This window comes from Rhagoletis zephyria, unplaced genomic scaffold (genome assembly GCF_001687245.7).
Source record: "Rhagoletis zephyria isolate East Lansing unplaced genomic scaffold, Rhagoletis_zephyria_1.1 Rzeph_scaffold_00658, whole genome shotgun sequence".
In the NCBI taxonomy this organism is placed as follows: domain Eukaryota; kingdom Metazoa; phylum Arthropoda; class Insecta; order Diptera; family Tephritidae; genus Rhagoletis; species Rhagoletis zephyria.
In genome coordinates this window covers 139,217-155,635 of record NW_016157742.1, presented here as the reverse complement: position 1 = coordinate 155,635, position 16,419 = coordinate 139,217, and the positions used below count along the sequence as shown (strand labels likewise).

Sequence of the window (16,419 nt, the reverse complement as noted above, 5' to 3'; positions counted from 1 at the left end):
TACATATGTAAATACATACACACATACATGCACATGTATTTATTATATGTATCTCCTGTGTTCTTATATAGCATTTATACCTCTGTGCTTGCTGAGATTTATTACGTTTTCGTGCAGCAATGACCCTCCTTTTTAGCGCTGTTGCTGTCACATACTTGTTGATTTCAATAAATTATTACCATTTATGCAGGTTTTTGGCGCTGCTCACAAACACATTTGTTAATTGCATATTTACTGTTTTTACGTGCCTTACACTCACTCAGTACACTGTCCAGTACTCAAGCGTCTCTCTTGCGCGCCCCGAACCGCACCGCAGCTATTCTTCTCCATCCTAGCGACACGTTTTTAGTTATCATTTGTTGTGTTGTTTTGTTGCTCTCCCGCACAGTATTGCAACGCTGACGCTATAAAACAATTTAAAACAATTTAACCATTAATTTTAAGACAAACATTTTAAGGTCAGCAACATGCTGCCGACGTCGGTGGATAAGCAAAAAATGTTGCAGATTCGGTTTGGGGATCTCGATTGCACAGAAATGTTCCACTTCGCTGTCTGAGAATGTTGCTTAAATATGCGTCCGCAACAATGTTGCTTATTGATATGGTGCATAGAGTAGCTGTATGTAATCAAATGTTAATGAGTAGAGTCCGACCGATCCCAATTTTTTTTCAGGTACTGATGCCGATGCCGATTAATCGGCTTATGGGGAAAGAATCGGCCGACGGCGATGCCGATGCCGATTCCATAAAAATTACAAATAAATGTATTAATTCATAAAATCAGCTCATTTCACGGAGTTAAAAAAGCAAAAGAAAATGTTTAATCAGAATTTTGGTATGTAGTTTTGTAGACCATTTCATTCTAGTATAATGAAGTGCAAGTTTCAAGCTGCTATAAAATCCCGTTAATTTTTGGCAATTTTTTTTGCTGGCAGTGTTCTCCATATAAAAAAAATTTTCGCACATACTTTTGTATGGAAAAAACGTGAAACACCTACAACAAAAAAAAAAAACATTTTTATGAGCTGTCTGCAAATGTTTTTTAATGTTGGCTCTCGCTTCACCTGAACATTTGAAATGAAATTCCAAAGAATCGGCGAAAAAAGGCCGATGCCGATGCCGATGCTCAATTTCGTGCCGATACTAGCCGATGCCGATGCCGATGCCGATTAATCGGTCGGACTCTATTAATGAGGAATAATTTTTTGATGTTTTTGCTATACCTATGAACATTAGGCTGTTCCTTTAATGTAGGTAGCAAATTTTTACATCAGATTTCCTAAGCGTCAACACCTACATCCATGCTACCATAGTCGAAGATATCACATATAAATTTTTGTGCCGATTGGAGACGGTTGAAGCGTGTTGCACAAGTTCAGATTACCCTCTGAAGACGTCTTAACCGACTCCAATCGGAACTAAAATTTATATGTGACATACTCGACTTTAGTAGTGTCGATTTTGGGCATTAAATGAAAAAATAAAAATAAAAATATTTTGCGACACGCCTTCAACGACTCCAATCAGGATCAAAATTTATATGTGACTATGGAAGTATCGATTTTGGCTATTAGATGGAATAAATTATTTTAATTTTTTGAGTCTCTATAGAGGAGTCTGTACTTTGCCCCCTGTGCGACACGCCCCGGCTGTCTCTAATCGGGACCAAAATTTATATGTGACATATGTGACAGTGGTATTGCCGATTGAGGGGGTGAGACCTAACAAAAACCTTCATTTGATTTTAAGGACCAAATACTTACGAGTCAGTAGCAAATATGAGCTATATGTAGGTATGTACATATGTACATATTTATATTAGAGTGGTCCAAAAAATTTTTTTTCGAGATAAGGTTCGGGCTACCTTCCAAAATTTTTCCTCTTGCGCATTTTAAGGTGATTGAGCGCCCTGTATTGCTTACAGTAGAAAATTGAAAGTTGGTATACATATTAAAAATACCAAAATGAAAAACCTGAGGAGGTGCCCCATTTGCTAAACTGAAGTTTTTTCTTCCCATACAAAACTTGAACCACTCTAATGTATGTACATATATGTATGTATGAAATCATGTAATTGATTTTTTTAAGTGCTCACAACTAAAATGATATCATAATAGTATGTACATATAGGTATTATTTGTATAAAGACAAGAAAAAAGTCGCCAGTTTTTGCCATTTATAGGTACCACTTTCCGTACCAGCTTTAAAAACTTTCCCGCTTATCTAATGCGCATACAGTCCCTATACCACAATAACAACGTAACAACATAACAACGCTCCACTCCGCACACAAAATGCCAACAGCCAACAACTGCCGTCGAGTAAAGACATTCCACGCACCAACGCCAATGCAGCTCATTATTTATACGCATTTATTGGTGCCACCACAGCGTGCAACATATCAAATGATGCCCCTGCAACTTCATGGCCCCACCGTTCTCTCGCGTCGCTGTTCACCCGCCTGTTCGACTGCATATACATATGTATGTATGTATGTATGTACGGAGCGCTCACTGTGCCATCGTCCCAGCGCGCGAAAGGTGGCTATGGTTACGCCATAAACGCGAAGCACCAAATCACTCTGCATACGGTGGCTATAAGTAGATGTGAGGCCAGACAGATGCACCACATGTACATACATGTACTAACTATGCACATATGCAAGCACCTACCCTCAAATGACTTTTCGGAATAACTTTGCAGTTAGTATCCAGCAGCGTATGTAGCGCCGTCAAATTGCAAGCTACACATCTCCTACTCCTCCTCCACATAACGACACTCCTCCCGCTCCTCACGACTCATATGTAGTGCACTTTCGCTTAACATGTTTTGCTTCATCACCGGCTTTTTGAAAGTTCTTCTTCGTTTACTTTGCGGGCGTTGCTAAAAATGGCTGCCGCTGATGCGACTCTCCGTGCATGCTCTAATTAAAATGCATTACTTATAGTACTTTGGTCACTCTCAGCTCAACTCCATCTAATGCTTTGCATGATGAGCAATGCAGTTGGTGCACCGAGTTTTCCCCGAGTGTGCATTTATTTTTTTCGTTTGGCTCCCGCTAATGGGCTACGATGGGCGTTGGTGGCCACAAACTTTTAGTAGGCACTGTTTTGTGGTCATTAGTGTAAACAAATGCGCTTTTTATTGGGCTCTTAAGTGCGTCTATTTGAGTTTTATATTATTTTTTTTTTTTAAGTTTTTGGCTTTCAGTTTTTTCTTATTTTGCCGTTAGGTAGCTCTATTTTTGTAAATATTTACTCAACATTTTCTAATGATATGTTTTTTTTGCGTTTTCTTTCTTGCAGACATCCGCTATTCCCGCTCTTGGCGCTAATATTTGAAAAATGTGAGCTGGCCACATGTACGCCTCGAGAACCTGGCGTGCAAGGTGGTGATGTCTGTTCGTCAGAATCATTCAATGAAGATATCGCAATGTTCAGCAAACAGGTAAGAGGAGAAATACCAAATTATGCATATTTTTTAAAGTTAAGCCATTTTAGTGTGTTAATAATTTAATTTTATTATTACCTTAAACACAAGAAAGAAAAATAATATATATATACAGATCTTACATTCTAAAGGTACTTGAGCTCAAATGTGTGCACAGAGTAGTTATATATAGACACGTATTAGTTCGGTGTGGATTTCTCATTTTTTGTGCCTCGAAATCTGGTCAACGCTGGATTTGCCAAGTCTGAAGACGAACTCTTAAGATCCAATGAGTTTGTTCATAAAGGGATTCAGTTTGTCACATAGTGTTGTAAATAGGACTTTTGTATTGCATACTAAGAGGGCTTATCTCGTAGTAATTTCCACAAACAGCAGATTATTGGGCGAAGTACACAGAGATTCCAAACTTTGCTCATATTAGATCCAGAGGGGCCTGGTTGTTCTTAAGCCTCATTACTGCAGATTCCAGTCGAGTGGCGTGAGCATCGTCCCTATGCACTTAGATGATAGAAATATTTATGCTTTAAAGGTCTGCACAAAAAATGGTATAGAATTTTATCAACGGAATCGAAATAATGCCATTTTTGGAGGTACATATTTTCAAATCATTCTCGCTCACGTAAACCTGAATATTTTTTGAAATATTTTCAAAGAAATTAAAGTATATCTAATAGTTTTTACAATTCCGGTGGAAAAACTGCAAATTTTTTTTTGGTGATGCACCCTAATGTAAACAACGTTTCATTTCTTCCATTTAAAGCACAGTTTTTTTCTAAACAATTTTGTTTAGTGTTACGTTAGTGAGCACGTTTTAGATTTGTTTTTCAAAACAATTTCAAGTGCCTCCTGGTTTCGTGTTACCACACAGCTTTGCTTAAAATGTGGTTAACCGATTCCGAGCCCACCTAACTAATCCCCTACTTTGCCATATGTGTACTCTCGATTTCCTTGAACTCTCTCACTTTCCTTCTGGAAAATCCAACTCAAGTACCGCGTAATAGTATTTCACTTTTACCAGCGAAATATTCTCAGTTTCCGTTGTACTACGACTGCCGTTCTGCCAGAAACAAACCAAATTTTCCCACATCTATGCCACATTTGCAGCTAATACTTAAGAATAAATCTTATATTCTTATACATAGTATGCAAGTAATTATGCGCGCATTTGTAGTGTGCGAGTGGTGTACTCACATCCCATCACCGAATGATGGATTATCTGCGCTATATTGCGCTGCCTGAATGACAGACGGGCTGCTGAATACCAACCAGCCTACCATTGCCTGCCAGAATGCCAGCAGATCCACTTCACTGGTAATTGGAGATTATTTTTCCAAAGCCAACACATGTGGCACACTCGCTGGCATACTTGAAAGCGCACAAAACTGTTAAACGATCAGATTACGGCGCGAAATAACTAAAAACAACAAGAAGAAATGCGACAGTCAGTGAGAGTGAGTTTTTCATTTAAGCAAAGTACTACAATGTAAATACATACATATGTATGTATGTATGTATGTTTGTAAATACAAAGTCTAAATCAAGCTGGGTTGTTGCAGGGACGCCTTATGACTTCAATCATTTCGTCCAAATCCGGCAGAAGTACTTGAGTCACCATCAGAGCGCTGTGAAAGGGCAGACGAACGCAGAAGTATGCAGCCATCCATGTATATACATACTTACATATATGTATACATATCTATGCGTATATTATTAAGTAGGGATACTTAATTTAATTTTGGTAAATTTTTTTCCTCGCCCCTTTAACGTTTGGCAGTTGCTTTAGTTTGTCTGTTGGTTCTGTTGCTATGCACATCCGTGGCGTTGAAATAAAATACTAAAGATGCACAACAATAATATTATTTCGGTGGAAAAAACGTCATTTTGAGCACAAACAGATGTGACAAATGTGTGTGCGCGCTTATGACGAGCAAAGCATCGAGCGGATGGACGGATGAGTGGTGGGATGCCAACTTCCAAGACCGGCCATACGCTTGTAGAAGAAACAAAAAAAAAACACTCAGCATAACAAGTCTACTTGTCAGCAACGCCCGCTGCCTGTACCAACAATGGTAAGGCGCACTAATTGAGCGCGTATGGTGAGCAAAATTAAAAAGAAAAATTTAAATAATGATTTAAAAAGAATTGAAAATAATTAAGAATGTGAAACAAGCAAATCCAAAGGAAATACAAAGACGACGAAAATTGAAAACACAAGTTGCCACTTCCTTTGCGCCAGAGCAGCTGGAGTCAATACAAATGTAAATATCAATAAAAAAAAAATATTTAAAAAAAAATCAGTACTTCAGCCAAGAGCGCTCGCTCCCCATAACACTTTTGCGCTTCCTTTCAATGCTGCAGCAGTCGGCAACAATTTCTGCAACATTTTATTTGCCACCGCGTGTGTGTGGCGTTGGTGACTCCATAAAAACGCACTTGTTGGCTGCCACACTGACATTTAAATAATTTACGATGTTTTAACATCAAAATTATGTTGAGCGCAGTGCGGTTGTGGGTGCGGGTGCGTTTTGCTTTGTTTTTGCTTTGTTTTCATTTAATTCTTTTTGTTTTTGATGATGTTGCTGAAGTTTTTGTGACTTATGATGAGCCTGCTGTTGGCTGACATTCTTGTATTTGTTAGGGTTAACACTGCTGCCATGCATCACTTTCTGAGATCATGCTGCGCATCATGATGATGTCAACAATCATGCTGACTGGGTGTAAAATAGTGACTGCTCGAAGCGACCTCCCATTCAACATGCGCTGCCTTACTTACAGCCTCAATGTGCGGCATTTATTTGGATGTTGTTGTTGCTGTTCTTTTGATATCAACAGCGCTTGGCATTTGCGCATGTTTCCTCAACTCATACATATAAAAACCGAGCCCTAGCCGCCAAAAAATACGTAAGCAATATTTTTGTCTACATTTCCTTTTCCATGCAGAAATGCTCCTAAAGCACCTAGATGCATTTCTGCATCAAAAAGATTTCAAAAAAATTCGTTAACGTTTTTTTGGCGGTTAGGGTTCTATATGTATAAATTTTGCTACTTGCGTACCCTACACCCTTCCACCTTCCACTTGGCGCGTAGACTGCAACTATTTTTATGGCACGATAATTTAACGTGCAAGAACAGCAGAGCAAACTACAAAGTACAAAATTAATAAAAAAAAAAAATACAAAAAATTGCGAGAACAACAAACAACGACAGCATGATCGCCAACAACAACAACGGCAGCATCAGTGGTGCGAGATCACATTAAAAACACCATCAACGCAGGCACCTCATCACATTATGATTGCTAGCTGGCTGGATGGCTGTCTGTCCGCCAGTCTGTTTGTCTGCTGCCTTTCCTTCTTTGCGTGTAGAGCATATTGCTGTTGCATGCCACAGCTACAGGCATGCACATAAAGCACATGTGCTGCTGTGACAAAAATTTGTCAAAAGTGGCGTTGCACAAAAATAACCACGAAGCATTGCTTGGGCTTCTTCTGTAGCCACAAAAGGAAGTTCATTTTTATTGTTCCGTTTTTCTCTTCGAATTAATTCAAGTACATACAAAATTATAAAAATTATCAATATGCCAAAAATGACATGCCAGTGCATTGAAGTAATAATCACAAAAATTATGTTTTTATTTATGGCTCATTTGTGCACTTCATGGCAGCTGCTGTTTGCTGCCACTTCAGCGCCTAAGAACAAGGAGTGATTGTGTCGAAGTTGCTGCTGAGGCAATTGTGCGATGTTCGGTGCAAGTTTTTAAATTTTTTGTTTTTCTGTTGGAAGACTCTAAATCGTCGCTGGGCAGCAAAAAAATGCAAATCAGTAACAATTATATTTTTTTGTAATTTTTGCGTTTCTGCTTGATTTCTTCCATATAACAGTTTTAATTAAATATAAAAATGGCAAACAAATATTTTCAATATCAAATTTCAATTTCTTGCTGAAATTATTAAAATATACTTAAAATCTTGAATGGCAAAATTGCTCAAAATTTGTTCTTAGCTAAGTTTGTTTTTCCTTAACGCAATTTCAAAACTTTTTTGTTGCAACATTTGAATTCCAGCAAAGTATGTATGCGCATACATATTTCATTCACTTACTTGCATTAGCAATTGTTGCATCATTGTTGCAGTGCCACACTACTAAACATGTCATATTTAACTACATTTGCATACAAACTTAACTCTCTACATTTCAACAGCTCCATCGTCAAAATATTTACGATGTAACAAATGCAACATATTCATTTACTCAATTGTATTTAAGAACTTAATTCCACAAGCACATACATACATATGCACTTGCATATATTCGTTCTTATAAATTTAGAAGCACAATTTTTCATACACTAATTTGCATGCTTCTCGCTTTTCATAATTACACACGCACATGCACACATACAAACATAAGTACATTTATTTCCAACAACTTCTAAATGCCACACTTAGTGAATTTTATAAAAATAGCCTGCTATGAAAAAAGGAATAAGCAAGTGAAAATAAATATAAGCATTGCATGCAACCAGAGTCCCCTCACTTTCCCAACGAACAAGAAGAAGTCTGCATGAGAAAATACATATATACATACAATCTACAGCAGCAAAGCAGTCACAAGGCAGCCAGCAACATCAAGCAACTTCATCAACATGTTTACCATGTCGATCATCATTCAAAAGTGCAATTGTATGAATGTACAAATAGTATGTGTGTGTGTGTCAACAACGTCATGATTGTCAGGCGCAAAGTTGTCTTCATCAATATTGCTACCGTTTGCGTATTTTTGACGCTGCCACCACCTACCTAATGCTGCTGCAACAAAGTGAAGAAAAATAGAAATAAAAACAAAAAATCGATCACCAAATTTTTCTTCATTCTTTTGCTCTTCTCATTGTGGCTGCCAAAAATATCGCCGACACAACATTAGTCGCTCACGCAGTTGTTGGCTATTTGTGTTGCATTTTCTAAATTTTGCTTTGACTTTTAAGCCTTTTTTGTTGTTCTTGCACTCAGCCACTTCTTTATTTTTAATTTTTCCTCTCGTTAATGTGGATTTTGGGTATTTGAAATTGTTGTTGTGTTGTTACAGTTGTTGTTGTTGTTGGTGCTTCTAATTTAGCTGCCACAGTAGACTTTTCTAAAGGTTTATTTCGAAACTCATATATTTTATTTAAGTGTGGAGGAAGAAGAAGCAGCATCAGCAGCAGCGGCAATTCATACTAGTAGCAGCAACAGCAGCAGCAACAACGACGACAGCTGCTAAAACAGCAAATGAAAAGCGGGAAAAAACAAAAGGAAAACAAACTTGAAATATTTGTAGGCAGCGAGTGTAGAGGTTAAACTTTGCTGTCGAGCTGGCGAGCGATATTGCATGCACTCATATACATATCTACATATGTACGTATGTGTATCAAATACTTGATATATGCGGCTCTTTTTCAATATGTACTTTATTTCTTGCTTTCTTATGTTGTGTTCTTTGATTTTAGATTTCTTTTAGTTCAATCGTATGAGTGGCGCATTTCTTAGAAGTGGGGGTAAAATGGTTTTTTGGTGTGAAGAATTTTTCAGGCTCAGCGAGCGTGAGTATGTACTAAGTGTGAGGCTAACATAGTACAAAGTGTGTGTTTGTACTGTGGCAAATAGGCGTATTAACTGGCAGACAGATCGGTAGAGATAGGCTAAAGAACTCGATGGAGGATTTGTGCCGATGTTCGATGTAGGGTGAGCTAAGTAGGCAAGAGTTCGATGAGGAAGAAGATGAGGGTGAAGGCAATAGGATTTAATGTGATGCAAATATGCATAAGATTTGCATAAAAAATATAACGACAACAAATAAAATAAAAATTTAGTTTAAATTTAGCTTGAAAACTAAAATTAGCTGGCAAATATATTAGAAATAAAATTTTAGTGCAGATAAGTTAAAAACGTGGTTTTTAATTTCAAAATATTTACTAAAAATTTACCATATCTATTGAAGAAGAAATTGAAAATAAAATTTCCTTATAAAACGAAGATAACTGTAATTTTTAAGATATTAATAGTCAATTTCACGAAAGCAATTTAAGTGAAAAATTATTTCAATTTTTTTGAATTGACAGAAAATAAAAAATCATTTTCTTTTCAAATTGCTGGTGAAACCGGCTGTAAATGAGCTTTTAGAAAAAGTTTAAGTTATACACATATATACATAAAGCTATACATATATTAAACTCAGATAGTAATAATTCGTAGTAAAAAATTAAAAAAAAATTAGTTTTTTGTTCAAAAATTTTTTTATATTTTTTACATACATAGTTTTAGGTTTCTATCTTTTATTGACTTATCTGAGTTGTCAAATTCTAAAAAAAAATACCAAAAAAATGTTCTGAAAAAAAATTTTTTTTTCTTTGCTCATGAAGTTGTGCATATGCCAACAGGCAAACAAGATCTTAGGATATTTTTTTAAGAAAGTAGTGTAAATTTTTCTTTAAATAATTCTTGATTGAAAAGGTAACGGCAGTAAAGCAACTGATTTATTTTTTTTGGACTTTTGATCATGAACTTGTATCCATACTTGTAGAAGTGAAGTCGAAAGGCATTACTTTTTTTTTGGTTTGTGTTAAATTACATAAATTATTATTTTTTTTTAAATACGCAGTAAGGAGAAATAAAAAAATGAATAAACAGTTACCAAACTTAAAAAATACTTAAGTGGATTTTCATTTTGAACTGAACCGAACCATTTCTGGAGCGATTTTCGATGCGATTTTGGTATTTCAAAATTAAAACAGTTCGATTCAAAGCCCCAAAAAAGCGGTGGGTCGGTTCAAAACCGGTTTGCAGCCATGGTTGTAAGTTCCAGCTATAACTAACATCAGGCCGGGATAAAGCAAGTAAACCGTAGATAAATCGTTTAACTTTTAAATATTAACTAGGGGATCTGTTTTCACAAAGAAGGCCTTATTCAAGACCAAGACGAAACTTTGCTTTACTTTAAAACACATGCCCTCTCAAGGGCTAGTGATGTGGGTTCTGACAGGCCATTGTGCGATTGGTATTGATGCGGTGAGACTAGGAATTTCTTCTTCTTTTTTTATCCTTTTAGCTCGCGAGGCTTAGATTTGGCTCGCACTTCTGAACAAACACTGCGCTCTCAGGGATCGAAATTAGCTGCATCCGAAATTTCGTAATCAGCTCGCGTCGTTAACTTAACTCAACCTGACCTATACTTCTTTGAGTTATGAAATACTTGGTCACATTACGCATACCGCCTAATTTTATTGGTTTTGTCTGTCGAAATAAACGTTTATAAAATTTGGACCACGGCAACCTATGCCGACTTGCAGTCGCAGTTTTTAGAATGATCTCGTTTTGCAGTTCGCGTGTTTTGTTAACTTACTCATTTTACTTTTTTATAAGGCGGTATTACATACTATACTCCCTGCAGTATTACGGCATAATATTTAGTAGCCATGAGTAATAGCGCAATTTTTATGGCGCTAGCTCAAGAACGCCGGCGCATAAGTGCAGTGTACTGATTTCAACACGGCGCCATCTGAGTGTCACCACAGTACCCATCGTCATAGAGTGTCATTTATACACAATACTGTGGTGTCATGTCTATTATTTCTTTAATTTTCGGCGCTGATAAACGCTTGTAACGCCAGCCGAATTTAACTGTTAGGCATGTACTCATCATTCTTGAGTAAAAGCTTTAAATTTACCGTGGTACAATACTGTGGTGTCATGTCTATTATTTCTTTAATTTTGGGCGCTGATAAACGCTTGTAACGCCAGCCGAATTTAACTGTTAGGCATGTACTCATCATTCTTGAGTAAAAGCTTTAAATTTACCGTGGTACAATACTGTGGTGTCATGTCTATTATTTCTTTAATTTTGGGCGCTGATAAACGCTTGTAACGCCAGCCGAATTTAACTGTTAGGCATGTACTCATCATTCTTGAGTAAAAGCTTTAAATTTGCCAAGGTACCTAAGTTTCTGGCGTTCTCGCCACTCAAAAACAAAAACACATACGTGTAATGTTTTAAATTATGGCCGGTTGTTCAATGTCTGATGAGCACAAATTGGAGGTAGAAGCTCCGATTAAATACGATGACTGCTTTATCGATCGCATGTTATATACATGATGTCAAAAATGTCGATAGTGGTGTTTAACCGGGAAGTAGTGATAACCAGACATATGTAGAACAATCGGCCCCTATTAAGGTGAATTGGGCGTGTGTCTCATATGTTTCTTGGTGTTAATGGCGCTAGCGCTTTTCATATATTGGTTTTGGCGTGGCAACTCCAGCTACGGTGTTAACGCAGTTGCGCCGCGCAGCGCAATGTTACCCATGCCCAATATTTAGTAAATCTGCGTTTTTAGATTTTTACCAGGTAGTCAGGATTTTTTCCAAAGGACCATTAATTATAATATATTTCCAAAACTTTACACAAAATATGGAAATTTTGGTATACAAAAAAATAAAAAATCAAAACAAGATTACGAACACAGATATACTATTTAGGCTAAAAAGCACAAATACAAATGGTATGCATATCAAAATTTCCAAACAAATTGTTTTCCATATATTCTTGGGACAATCTAATATTGGTCCATCTAGACCTAGCTGCCTATCAACTCAACGACTCTTTTGCTCGCTGGGTTATTAATTGACTCAGCGCACAACCCCACTAAAAGGCACAATACGCAACGTACGAATACTCGTATCTATTCATAAATGATCAACGCGTTTTANCTTTTGCTCGCTGGGTTATTAATTGACTCAGCGCACAACCCCACTAAAAGCCACAATACGCAACGTACGAATACTCGTATCTATTCATAAATGATCAACGCGTTTTTCAGTTTCAGATGATTTTTCGTAATTTGTTTTTGCTTTTGGATTTTTGGCATTTGGCATAATGATTAATGAAGTGCGGGTAAATGGCATGGTTGTTAGTTTGGTGATTATTATTACTTTTGTTGTTGTTGTTGTTCATCTTCTTCTCATGCACTACTGCCGCTGTTGCTGATGCTAATGTTGATGTTGCCGTTGCTGTTGATGATGAGGATGGTAATGGTGATGCTGATGGTACTATACGTACTGACTGCTGATGTTCACTCTAACTGTGTTGTCTTATTCCTACATATCTTGTTCGCTGATTGTCTGTTAGTCTGTATGCTTGCCTTGACAACTGTCGGTCTACCCTGTGAGCATTTCCTTGACTTATCTTTTTTTTTCTTGCACGCATACATTCATACTATGAGCAAATGTACCTATGTACATACGTACAATATTGTGATTTTGTTTTAATGCAGTCATCAGCTTGAAAACAAGAAATTCTCAGATTCAAGATTTTGTTCGATGCTGTTGTCAATGTGATGTGCTGTTGTTGATTTGCAACGAACATTGCTGGCGATGCCTGAAATTTCGTATGAACATAAATTTTTCATATCTTTTTATTTTTTATTTTTTATTTTTTTTTGATTGCACAATTCTGCACTTCTGATGGATTTGAGCGGTCTTGCTGCGTTTTAAATTTTCGCTTGATTTTTGAAATTTGTAGATGGAAGATTTATGTATATCGGAAATAAGATGTACATATGTCTTAGGAAATTTGTAATGAAAAATATTTTAAAAGTATTTTTTTAGAAAAGTATAATGTATAGAAAACATTAGAATTCTGAAAACAACACACTTTTTGGCATTTTAAATTCAGATTTCAAATATAAGCACTTATAAATATAAAAATTTTAATTTCTCGTGCACGTTACTTTGCAAAAATTTCGCANTGAAAACAACACACTTTTTGGCATTTTAAATTCAGATTTCAAATATAAGCCCTTATAAATATAAAAATTTTCTCCAACGCCTTGCCATTTTTAGTAATTCGCTCTAAAAATCACAACTATTTAATTAAATAATTAATCGCGTAAATCAATCGGTTAATTGAGCGCAGCATGCAAGCATATAAATTACTCAGCGCCGCAGAGCAACAGTTAGTGCCAACACCTACATACATACATACATATGTATCTATGCATGTATGTACATTAATGTTGCACATAGTGTGGCATTTGTCTTACTTTCAACCATTTATATGGGAGCACATACATACATATTTATATTTAACTGCGTGTAGCTGATTTTAGACACTGCTAATTATAAACAAATAAATTACATGTTGGTAGACATTTTTATTGCGCTCACCCACCTAAACAGCTGAGGAAGAAAACAAGAAATACATACATACATATTTATATGAATATGTATGTCGATGGTAGATAGAGGCAAACAAAGTGTAGCAAAGTGTGTTGGCAATTTAATTGCCGAAAGTGTTGACATAATTGTCGCCACGAACAGAACACAAATTCTAGGTATACAGGAAAAAAAATTAAGAAATAAAAACCATTTATGCATANTGTTGGCAATTTAATTGCCGAAAGTGTTGACATAATTGTCGCCACGAACACAACACAAATTCTAGGTATACAGGAAAAAAATTAAGAAATAAAAACCATTTATGCATTGGTACCTTGCACATAATGCTTTGGCGCTTACACGTTTGCTAGCTCTTTCACTTTTGCTGCACGCACTAGTATTTAGATGCCAACATATTCTTTTCTTTTTATTTAACTTGTTTTTTGGTTTCATCCAACCTTTGGTGCCTAATCTACTATCCAGCTGTCAAAGCAAACCATAATGTTGCCTACACTCTTTTCACACAGCTCTTTATCTAACCATATAATCTTCATACATAGACTGCTCATTATGTGTACTTTCTTATTCGTTTCGGTTTTAACTACATACAATGTATGNAATCTTCATACATAGACTGCTCATTATGTGTACTTTCTTATTCGTTTCGGCTTTAACTACATACAATGTATGTACATATATGCGCATCTCAAAAAAGAATATAGATTTTCTCTGCTTCACAAATTGGTTTGGGTGTTCTTAGCAGTTGTTCTTTATCATTAACCTTTTTAGTTTCGATGCGTGTCGTTTTCTCTAGAATTACCCAAAATTACTAGTTTCGTTAATTTCTTCTATGATTCTTAACGGCGCAACGACCTTTCTTCAAATTTACCTGCTGCTACTGAAGGTAAATGAAGGTAAATATGCATGTATGTGCGTTTCATTCTTGCTCTAACTACATACATATTCCATTTGTAATCGGTTGAAGAAAAATTATCAACGCGTAGAAAGCAGCAACGTAAAAGGTTCAACTCTATATTATTTTTTTCTTATTGTTTCAACTCGAAATCGCATTGCTTTCCAGAGAAAGAGGCTTACACAAAAATTCCAAACGTTTTTGNCTTGCTCTAACTACATACATATTCCATTTGTAATCGGTTGAAGAAAAATTATCAACGCGTAGAAAGCAGCAACGTAAAAGGTTCAACTCTGTATTATTTTTTTCTTATTGTTTCAACTCGAAATCGCATTGCTTTCCAGAGAAAGAGGCTTACACAAAAATTCCAAACGTTTTTTGAAAACAAAAAAACGCATTCTTACATACATACATACATATGTATATACACCGATACATACATACATACTAAATATTAGGATGGTGCATTTTTTCTACGTACAAAATTAAGATATCTACAAAACTTTCAAAATTAAAAAAAAATGGCTTTGAAAAAAATTAAGTTTTTTAAATTGCAAAAATTCTAAAAAGTTCAGACTTGAAATCTAATAAAATTGTGACATGCTATTGAAACTTATTCATATTCATTCACAAACTCGCTGAGTTATAGATGTTCAAAGTGAAAATTTTGTCGAATTTTTACGATTTAAAAAAATTAAACTTTTTCAAGCTCTTAATTTTTTTTAAATTTTCGTGAATGTTTTTATTTTGTACACACAAAAAAATACTATAGGGGTGCCCCATGATGTTGATATTTTTAAGGACCGCTCTAATACATACCTATATATGTATAGAGAAATATTAGAAAAAAAGCCTTAACGTAGATTTTTGTCTCCTTGCTGCGTTATGTTGCGCATGCGCATATTGCTCATTTGTGTAGTGCGTACATTCCTTTGGCGTTTTAAACGAAATCACATAGAAATGTATGTATGTATGCATGCATGTGAAATACTCGATATTTGTATGCACGCTTGTGCATTTTAATCTGTTTTGTTCCACTGCTTTTTTACATTACTATTTTTTTTGCTGCTCGTTCGTTAAAATTTCGTTATAAAGAAGTATGCCTGTTCCTTCAATTATAAGAATAATATTTTTTTCCTTCATTCCTTTCATTATCTACATATGTATGTATATTTGTGTGTATAAAGGTGTGGGGTAGGTACCTTTTTAATTTGCCTCGACCCTCTTTTATCAGCGTAAATGTGTTTAGCGCGCAACATTCTTTAAGATACATATACAAATACAGCAAAGCAAAGAATTGAAATACAAAATTAAGAAAAGACAAAATAAAAAATAACATAAAATAAAATCATATCATAGATTGCCTGGCATCCTTTCGTCAACCCCTAGAGCGGTCGTAAGCGGTTTTAGGTTACCGCACAAAGACTTGTTTAACACAGTTTTTTTTCTCTTTTCCAATTGTGTTGAGCGCTGCTGGAACACACATCTATAACCATACATACATATTCATGCGATTATAAAGGACACAATAAGCACCACGAAATGAGCATCCTGCTTGCGCTTGAAGCTAATTTATTCAAAATTGATGATTGCAACAATTCTTTACCAAGAAATACGTTTATGACAAAATTTTGGAAAATGGGCGTAGCACCGCCCACTTGTGATCACATATATGTATCTCGCTAACCGTTCTAGCAATTTGTACCAAGCTCGGTATGGTTATTGTGCTTGCCACATAAAAGCAAACCGTTGAAAATTGTTGAACACGGACTAAAATTGAGGCCGCTTTTCATATAACGGTAAATTTCAGATATGCTTGAAACTGCAATATTTCGAAATTTAAGGACGCTAATTTACTTAAAATGTATACA

The 16,419-nt window shown here is 35.8% G+C and overlaps 1 protein-coding gene across 2 annotated transcripts in view; it reads left to right on the top strand.

Moving 5' to 3' along the window:
- The window catches only part of hth (Meis homeobox homothorax), a 122,327-nt gene that overhangs the window by 55,232 nt on the left and 50,676 nt on the right, over nt 1-16,419 (top strand). For both annotated transcript variants that reach the window (XM_017613420.1, XM_017613419.1), the window contains exon 3: nt 3,306-3,447. In XM_017613420.1, coding sequence (XP_017468909.1) covers nt 3,306-3,447 — 142 coding nt within the window. The remainder of the gene's footprint in view (nt 1-3,305; nt 3,448-16,419) is intronic.